The 10,155-nt window shown below is 44.4% G+C and overlaps 1 protein-coding gene across 1 annotated transcript; it reads right to left on the bottom strand.

Moving 5' to 3' along the window:
• Window positions 1–944: 944 nt before the first annotated feature.
• On the bottom strand, window positions 945–2,710 carry LOC116328076 (transcription factor HES-1-B-like). Its single transcript, XM_031749784.2, has 4 exons — window positions 2,349–2,710; window positions 2,161–2,256; window positions 1,973–2,060; window positions 945–1,763 (listed from the first exon to the last, which is right to left on the bottom strand). Exons 1-4 carry the CDS (start codon window positions 2,454–2,456, stop codon window positions 1,312–1,314), a joined length of 744 nt encoding a protein of 247 aa, XP_031605644.1. The 5' UTR covers window positions 2,457–2,710; the 3' UTR covers window positions 945–1,311.
• Between the last annotated feature and the right edge of the window lie 7,445 nt (window positions 2,711–10,155).

Consider the following 10,155-nt stretch of genomic DNA (forward strand, 5'->3'; position numbering starts at 1 on the left):
GCAGACGTGTTAATTTGGTTCATTTAGTAAGAAATTCAGTTCCTTAAATTTAGTTACTCTACATGCTTCTCTGTTAGGATCAAATCCCTTTAAATTCCATGGATTTGAAATCAGAAGCCATCAAATGACCATGGATGGTGTGAGTGTTTGCCTTCAGAGGTGCCACTGTGTGACGCTGTCAAAGAGAGGCCCCATCTTTTGGTGACAGGCTCCCAGGTCAGTTGATGGGTTGCCAGATTTAAGGCAACATGCTGATGGAGCTGCGTTGTGTTGGGAGTGTGAATGAGGGGCACCTGTGACCTCTGGTCACGCTCTGCTTGTGGCCCGCTGTGTGAGCACCACGCTCAGGACACACGCTGGGACAGTCAGGCCTTCAACTGTCCTCCACAGCGGTTGGAGTGTCTCTGCAGGGCTGCTGCTGAGAGGCTGTTTTACATCATCGTACTCACATCATCAAATTGTTTCAGACACATTCACAGCCTGCTTTGTCAAAAAGTTTAAATAACAGCACAAATTTTTCATAAGTGTACCAACATGCATTTAATCTTTGAGTAATACCGGGATCTTATCATGACTGGTCTTCAGTGGTTTTTAATTGATACCCAGTTTATTTGAACATGATTTCCCATCTGGCAGCAGCACAAGCAGGGCTGCGCGTGTCTGCAGAAGCCAGCACGCCCTCCTCTCTGAGCTGGCAGCACGCCTTTTAGATTCAACACGGCCTCTCAGGTTCCACACCTTCTTAGAGAGGTATTTAGTTCCAGCAGAAAACAGATTTCTCCTAACTGCAGAAGGGATGACAAGTGATAACACGACATACAGGAGGGGGTCTATATTTAGATGACTGCTTTGAGATGATTTATAGTTATAAGCATAGCAATTAACAGCATTTTCTGTAAGCAACATAGACTGAACTGGCCCCTAAACTAGGGGACTGCACTAACACTGATATTATAAGCCATACAAGTATCATGGGTAATTTAAAAGTATTTTTTGGAGAAAAAGAAAAAGTCACCAATGCTGCAACTATTGCTGTAAACATCATAAAACCATTTTATTTATTTCAGAAAATACAGTGCTTTTCGGGAGCTTCTCGGCCCAGAGGCAAAATAAACTGTGCAGTATCAAAAATAGAAAACCCACAGCAATAAAAGAGGCCCAGAAAAACTTTTATAGTCCATATAAAAACACAACTGTGTCTAAAGTTTCCTCAGTGTAAAAAAAAAAAAAAAAAAAAAAAAAAATGTACAAAATATACAAAAATATGGTTTACAGTGTGAAAGTCCTCTTCTCCTCACAATCTACTCCTTCCTACCACGGCCTCCACACGGAGTCTGAGGTGACAGCCGGTGCAACAGGTGACACGTGGTGACCGTTCTGTGCGGTCAGAGGTCCGAGGGCTGCACTGGGCACGAGAAACGCAAACTGTCCATCGGGCGTGGGAACCACTTGGAAGCCTCCATAGAGTTTCATCGATTCTGGGGGAGCGTGCATGAGCGAACTGCTTTTGCAGGGCATCTGTGGAACTGAAGAGACTGGAATCTGTGTGCCGGTCTGTCCGAGTCCAACCGCACCGAGGTGAGGTCCATAGAAGTTCAGAGCATTGATTTGGGTCACGCAGGCTGCCAGGTGGCTGAGGAGGCGAGTCCTCACCTCTGTGTTCACCCCTTCGCACGTGGACAGGAAACGGGTGACTTCTCCTACACACTCACTGAATCCGGCTCTGTATTTACCCAGAACGAAGGGGTCTGTGTTTGCAGCAGCTGGGGAAAAAAAATGCATAATTGAAGACAGACAGATAAATAGATAGATGGAGAGATCGTTTGAGCATGTGAAATGAATACTACAGGGCAAACATACATGCGGGTTGGGCAATAAATCTTGGAGAAAGATGGGCCATGTGTACCATCTAAAGTTACACCTCCAAGACTCAGTGCTCTCCAGTAAACATCCAGAAATGGCAGTTACATACCAGTCATCTGAAGTCGCTGCAGGTTCCTGAGGTGCTTCACAGTCATCTCAAGGATGTCAGCCTTCTCCAGTTTAGAGTGTCTGGAGCTCTAAATAGAAAAAAATATTGAAAATCTCGGTTTTTAATTTGCTTATTTAATTCACAGATGTTTACATCTAACTGGATTATTAGCCTGTGCGTCTCCTTACGTCTTTCTTGAGTGCGTCCAGGATGAGGGTCTTCAGCTGACCCAGGCTCTCGTTGATGCGCGCGCGTCTTCGCTTTTCCATGATTGGTTTGGAGGACTTGAAAGAGGAGGAAAAAAAACGCAGTTTAGACCGTTTTCGTAGAAATATCAAACAATTAAACACCTGTTTAAAGAGCTCATTTAACCTACCTTTCTGCTCTCAGTCACAGCCCGGGGTTTCTCGGGCGTGGAGTCGCCACTTGCAGGGGTGGCAGCCACAGCGGACGGAGATGCTCTCTCTAAAGTACCGGCTGGCATCTTCAATTTAGCGCGTATCAGTAAGAGGAAACCAGCAGAAGCGGTCTGCGAATACCCAGCAGTAAAAGGTCCAGTTCAGTGTGTCCCGCCTTCTCCTGGCAGACCTCGGAGATCCTCGTCGATGACAACACCACTGCTCAAAAGCGACTTCTGTCCGCTCGCCAAGCTGACATCCAGACCGCTCCTGTTACGGGCTCCTCGGGTTTCTTTTATACAGCTGGGGCCTGCACGCGAGCGGCTCGTGTGCGGGTTCCCTGGGTTTCAGCCGTCTGTCCAATGAGCGCGCGGGACACGGCGCCGGGGAGGCGGCGGGCTCGTGCGACAGGACGCTCTCATTGGCTACCTGTCAGGATACTGAAAGAGTGTTTTACAAAGGCAGCGTGAGTGAGGAGAGAAATGTCTGAGCACCAGTTCTCCTGCTGCAAATGAGGCGTCCCGCTCCACTAAAGACGCCACTGATGTGCTCTCGGGTGAAAAACAAACATCACGCTGTTTTATCTGTTTTTAAACGAGACTGTAAAACATAAATTAAAGCTGCTTTTTCGCTTTGTTTGTGTCTCTGAAAAACAGCTGAAAAAAGTTGTCATTAAATTTCAGTTTGTCTTAATTTTGTTTCTCCTCGAATTAATTGTTTTTTGTTTTTTTGCTTTATACTAATCAAATAATTTTAAGATTAATTTAAGACCTCGCCTGAATCACGTGCCTCTTACTTTTCTTCGGGTTCATTATTCTCTTCGAAATTTTTTTTAAAGAAAAGGTTTCAAAGATGTTTCTTTTACTTCGCGTTTCTCTGTGCGTTTAACTATAAAAAGAGCAATCCTTTGAATAAAGAAAACAAATCCCGATTACATATGTGATCAGTCAGCACTTTCTCCTGAGCCTAACCTGTCTTTGCACTCCATATTTTCGTCGGAAGGTGAGCGTTGATTGCGTTCATTATTACTGAAATTTAAAACAAATATTGGAGAGGAGGTTACATTTTTTTCCGTCTCGTATTTAAACTAATTACTTTAAAATGTGTCTAGATCAGGGGTGTTAAACATAAGGCCCAGAAGCCAGAATCAGTCAGCAAAGGAAAATGTGAAAGTAATTATGGCATAAATTTTGAACTTTTTTACAGTGTGTTAACAGTAAAATAAAACAAACCATATTGTCTGTGACATAAAAAAAAAAAACCAACAACCTTGTTTCATAATTGCAGGACAGTATGGACAATGAGCTACCAGAACTCTTTCTGAAAATTTGCACATTTATATTTTTTACAGTTTAAGCTCAAATAGTCGTCAGCTGTGTTTAATTCACTACAGCAACATTGTTTGTCATGCTGAAGACCTGACATGTGCTGTTGAAATGGCATTTATTTTCTAATACTAAGATGTCTCAGGGATTCAGTCTATTGTTAAACTTCCTGACACTGACAGAAAGTGGAGTTTCAATGGTCCGGTCCATTTAAAATTAAAGTGGGCTGCATGTGGCCGATGACATAAAAACAGTCTGATATTCCTGGTCTAGTTAAATGACTTTGATGTGTATTTGCGTGACTGTGCACGCGTTTTTGTGTATTGAGAGGAATATCTCACGCTCACATTCACACTCCTAGTTTCGTTGGGGAGGGGTGGGACGGGGTTGTTCACTGAGGGCTTCTGAATTTGAAGTAAAGAGTTTCTGACACACTCCAGGCCTGATGTCCAGTGAAGAAAATCTCTGAAGCACTCAGCTGTCTTCACTGCCTTGACCTCTGACATCTCGTGTCTACTATCAGAGTTTGAAGCAGAGAGTAACGATGTATTTAAAGTCCTTCTGAAGATGAAAAACAATACAATTTTTTGTGTTTTATGACAAGCCAACACCTGAATTGGTATTTTTACCCATCTGTCCTGATTTTCTTAATCCTGATTTATACCTATTAATGACTGTTATTCATCTTTAAATATGTTATATTCTCATCTTTTCCTTCAAAGCTTATATCTGTGATAAATCATATTTCTAACACTCACAGGAATTTTATGCAGATTTTTATCAGTTATCATTTTGTGTTGCATTTAAATAGCTTCTGTAATTTTCTGGTTTCTGTAAGCACTTGTTGTCCTGAATTTGCAATGGTTTACCAGCAAGCACACTCAATATCTCTGTGATAAACCACTCCTCTCCTGGTGTCAGTGCACATGCCATCCGTAACGCGTTTCATTAATATATATGTTGAGAGACATCTCTATCTAGTCCAGGTTTTTATCGGGAGTTAGCTCGATCCTTCCTGATAGACTTCAAACAGTCTCTGCAAAGCTCCTAAGTCCTCAGAGGTGAAATGACCCCAGAAGCAGGTCATCGTTTGCATCCAAGACTTCCTGTCTGTGTGAGCCAGACAAACTTCAAGCACCACTGGCTTCCTGACACGAGCTGGTATCAAGTGAAGTCAAATGAAATTGTCAAACCTGCGGCCAAGACCGGGATCACCTCATATATACCTAATTATACCCGTTCCTCAGAATTAAAAGTTCTCTCAATTCAATTCAATTTTATTTATATAAAATGTATATAAAATGTGCTTTATATTTATTGATTGTTTTGAAAGAACCCACAATAATACAGAGAAAATGCCAACAATCAGACGACGTCCTGCGAGGAAGCACTTGGCAACAGTGGGAAGGAAAAACTCCCTTTTAACAGGAAGAAACCTGAAGTAGAACCAGTCTTTCATTGTCAGTAATAAATCAAGTCACTGTCACTGAAGGTCTGAAAGCCAAAGTCAAGCTGTCAGCGGAGTGCTGTTGCATATTTGTCCTAATGGAAACATAATTGAAAATTACTTTTGTTCACAAAATGTCAAACAACATACAGTTCAGATGCTCTCAAACACAAAACTTTTTGATCCGTCACACACAAACACTCACATACACAAAGAGCATCAGATTCAGTGGCTGCTTGCATTAAATGCTCTGTTAATCTTGTAGCTGAATGCTTTCAAAGCTGCTAGATTACAAAGAGGTTCTGCATGCAGCAGATGAGACAGTTGGTGCAACACTAAATTACATCCTACCAGTTCTGCTGGGGGGACATAAACAGGCCCCAGTTGTGCAGATGGGATGTAGAAATTAGGTTTACAGCACAATCCTGATCTGTATCAGTGTGGGAACTCTAGGGTGGGACGGTCCAAGCTCTCCGGGTGTAACGCATGACAGATAGTGACAAGTTGAGGAAAACAGGGCCTTAAATGGATGAATTATTCTTGGTTCTTATTTACTTTGACCAAATTTGGCTTACATCTGCAAACACACAGCATGTCTGACTTTTCTGTTGTTATCCCAGCTATCATACAGTCAGGTGTTTATCAAGGGGGAGTTTGGTCAGTGTCCAACATTGAGAAATGTTCAACCTTTATGAGATTTCTTTGGAAAGCAGATAATATAAGACTTAATACATATCATACAAGGAGAATAAATATAATGAAATACTACTAATGATCAAAAGCCTTTGCATTCAGGAAGATTTGCCTCCTTTTTAAATAGAGGATGTAGCTAATTACACCCTATGACACAAGTATAGAGTTATCTTTACCTGCACAAACAAAGTTTTTTCCCTCCCATGTTTCCTTAACACATTGTGTCATTCACAACATAATTTCAAACATGCTTTAAGTCCAGCAGTTTAACCTCTCTATATAGATATAGCTCTGGCATGTGAAGCTGTTCCCTGTCCAGAGATTTATACCCCGATCAGGACAAAACATAGCAGCGATTCTTTTCTCAGCACATGTAAAGCATTAAAATAACAACAGTAAAAGTGATTAAAAGTCACATATGGATAAAATGTCATTGTAGGTAGAGGTTAGAAAGCGGGCAGCAGTCAAACTCCTCTCTCATCTTCACCTGAAGGCTGCGGCCGTGCTTCCTCCTCCACCCAGCCGCCACCTCCGTGTGGGCAGCGAAATGACCATCCTCATCATCAAATACTGCAAAGATTCCCTTTCAACTGCTGGCATGAAAACATCTTAAGCCAGGAGGGGAGGGCACAGACAGAAGGGATCGCTTAAACATCTCATCCAGTGCTCAGCTCACTCTCCGTCCCTTCTTCGGCCTTTGAATTCACCCTTAAAGAAGAAGGAGGGGGAGGCCCTCCCACCCTTTGCGACTCCCAGCCCTGGCTCGGCCCGCCTATTGTCCCCCTCCCCAACAGCAGTTTCTGCTCCAGAGGCCTTAGACAAGGCTTCCATTAATTGCAGGCCTGTGTGGAATACACGTGGGACAATGGGGCCAACAGAGTGTCCAGCCCCCAGACAAGGCTGGAAACAAGTGGTACAGGAATCCAGCAGAATAGACTAGTCCTGGCTGATGTCACTGAATACATTTACCTACCTCAGAGAGCATTCACTCCTTGCTTTGTTTTATTTGGACAAAAAAAAGAAGGGGGAGGGGGAGGTAGCAGTATCAATGGAGAAGAGGAGCATGGGAGTGAGGGGGGGCGGCTTGTCCGGGATGGGAAATAACCGGTTGTCATGGTGATGTGCTGAATCAAAAATATGGCTGAATTTAGCAGATTTAGCAGAGGCAGAGATGTAAAAAGGGGGAGAGGGCATCAGATTAAACCCTGCGTGAGATAAGAGAAGGCTGCAAACAGAGGTTTAGTTTTTTTGGTGTATTCAGCCCTGTTTATACGGCAATAAAGAGCGGATAAAGGACCAGGAGATTAGCAGACTCATCTAGGCTCATGTTTGTCAACAACAACCTGAGCAGTTTCAAGTCAGCTTATTCCAAGTCGGTACAGCAGCTTCTGATGGGATGCTTAGCTATGGCAAGTGAAGCTGCGGAGGAAAACGGGGACCATAGCAACTGGTATTTCAGCACAACAACCTGCCATCTGTTACCTAACATAGGGTTTCTTCTTCTTCTTATAAAAAGAAAAAGCCATCATTTAGATCTTCAACTTGAAGCCAAAGGCAAGGAGACTGAAGTCTTATTGAAATCTGGGTCTCCCCCTTTGAAAGGGAAACCCAGTCATCGCCTTATCCCTCATCAAATTGAAAACCGCTTTGAGAAATTCTAAGAGAGGCCTCACATTTAATTTTTAAAACCCAGACATGAAAGTGTTGCCTAAACCACATTCAGCAGTGGAAACTCTTTAAAGCGCTAGTTAGCATGTAGATTATATGCATTTCAGTGCATTGTCAAAGTATCTAAGTGTATTTACATGTTAATATGTTCAGGGATACCACCGTCTTGAAAAGGTACTGGGGGTAGATTGGTGAACTGTTTTCTCTCCGTGGAATCTTTGGGAATGTGATTTCTTTGTGCCATCAAGGTTCAAACACATTCCTGTAAGGCCATTGATATCATGAGCGCTGATTCGCTGCAGTAAAGCAACCTGTGAACCTTCTGATCCTGCCTAGAAAAAGAGCTTCTTGTCTATAAATATACCGTAAAGTAAACTTAGCTAGGGGTTAAATTGGATCTTTTTTTGTTTGGTTTGTGTGTTGAGTGAGCTGTTCTTTTAATATTTGCAACAATCAAAAAGCGTCCCTCAAGAAGAGCCCTGCTGATGCCCCACCATGTGCCGCTTATCCTCACCCAAGCTTAGTCTATATCCATGAGTGTGTTTGTGTTGGGATTTATGAACGTGAAGATGCCCCATTCTTGCCACTCAAGATGACTCACAAGACCAGCGTTTTGGCCACTTATGCTGTGAAAGCAGCCTGGGGGATGCCCTTTCAGCACTCGAGGACCTCTGGCTGAGTCCCCTTCACACAGCAGATCAGCCTCACTTGGCAAAAAAAAGTCCCTGCTCTTTACAGAGGGAGCCGTCCTGAGGGATGGCCCACTCCTTGTCCCAGGGCCTCCCTTCTTCACCTGCCGGCTTAGCACTCATCACTTATGCACATAATCCCTGGTTAGTGCATGTGATCCACCAGCCCGGGCCCAGGCCCCTGGCCCCCAAGCCTCCCCTGCTCACATGCTTGCTGGGTGGCTCCTGGGTGGCCATGGCAACTCTCATCTTCTCATGACAGTTAGGCCTCAGTCATGCCTCTAAGTCCCTCTTCAGTCACAGTGCGTCTTTTTCTGTCCACTGTTTTCTGTCTCCTAAAGCCCTCCACTGTTTGTGTCTTGCTCTATCTATGGCTCTCTGTCTCCCTTTTCTCCCGTTTGTGTCTGTTCCCATGCTTCGGCCCAGCTGAGCCTGAGAAAACGGCCATAACTCAGCAACACTGTGGCACCTTCAGGGGCCACTGAAGTGCATTGGTTCCATTCTAGTCCAAATTTAAATAGTGTCACCGTAAATGAAGGCCTGACCTCTTTTTATTCTCAGTCTGATCTGTAAATGGAGATTGTAAGATACACTTGTGCGCTCCTTTTCAGTTTGGCCACCGCAGGCCTCCGAGTGCAGATCGTCTTACCCCAGTGCAACTCTGCAGCCTCTAACCATTAGTTTGTTTAAAGCGCCCTCAGGGAGAGCAACCCCGGCAAATGTTGCGCGGCCTCACTCTAACAAGTGTCGCAGTGATCCGAACCGGTCCTCCCCCTGTGTGAACGCCATGTGAGAGGCGGCTCCATCCATGCCCCTGCCACCTCCGCACAAGGCCCTCCATTGACTTCTAACCTGATGAGAGACCACAGGAGACAAAGGGCCGCGGGGCGGGGCCCATCCCTCCGACAAGCCTGTGAACAAACGTTAACACGGCTGCAACTGTCCACCCCCTGAATCACTGAATTTATTGACCAACCACAGACCCCATTCAGGCCTGGAAGGACTGATAAAGGAAGGGGGGACAGGAACGCCACCAAGGCCCAGTGAGGGAACCCATGCTTAGGGGACATGAGGGAGGAGAAGGGCTTTGTGACCGTCTGGTGGGTCACGGACCTTTTACCGAACATGGGAGCCTTTGTGTCATCTGTAAAATGAGGCCAGGCGTAAGTAAGCGAGCATCAGGTTGGCCTTGTGTCCCGAGTATTAATCAAAGGTCTTAAGGATGTCCAACAACGTTGAAGAAACTGCAGCACAGTGATGTGCAAAAACATGCGTAACACCTAAAAGAACAACGTATGGTGGAGAAAAGTGTGCCTCGGGGGCCGTTACTATGCAAAATATCCTGAGCAGACACTGTTACAATCAGCAGACAGACTGTGCCCACATCTTGAAAATACACAACACCAAAAGAAAAAGAAAAAAAACGTGTGGGGAGGGGGGAGAAAAAGTCTAAAATGCTTGAAATAGCACACGTCTGAGTGCAAGCTTGAGAAAACCTTTTTCAGCGAGTAGCTAGCTGTGAGGAAGAAAGACTGTGTGTTTTAGCTTCTTTATGTCTTTCTACCACTCTCCATCTGTTCCTCTACTGATACAAAAGGAATACAGCAGAGAGTACACAAAAACCCATATTGCTTTGTGGAGAGGCAACACTATCCACAAAACTACATCGCAAACACAGACAGAAAGCACGACATCCTGGCTCTGTGGACATCGTGTTTACCGAAAAGATGATCCGCGGGAGTCACAGAGACACACATGAATTCATGATGCCTCCTCATCCTCATCATGAATATTCCCAAAAAGGCTCTTCCCCTGATCTGTGGGAGATTCTTTTCTCTTTTTTTTTGGTACAAGCGAGGACCCCCTTCTCTCATTCACAGTCCCCTCTAAATCCACCCATTCACTGCCTATAGGCCCTGATCTCCACATGAAATGATACCCCTCTTTCTCCTCCACTCTGGCG

The sequence above is a fragment of the Oreochromis aureus genome, linkage group 18, assembly GCF_013358895.1.
Source record: "Oreochromis aureus strain Israel breed Guangdong linkage group 18, ZZ_aureus, whole genome shotgun sequence".
NCBI classification, from domain to species: domain Eukaryota; kingdom Metazoa; phylum Chordata; class Actinopteri; order Cichliformes; family Cichlidae; genus Oreochromis; species Oreochromis aureus.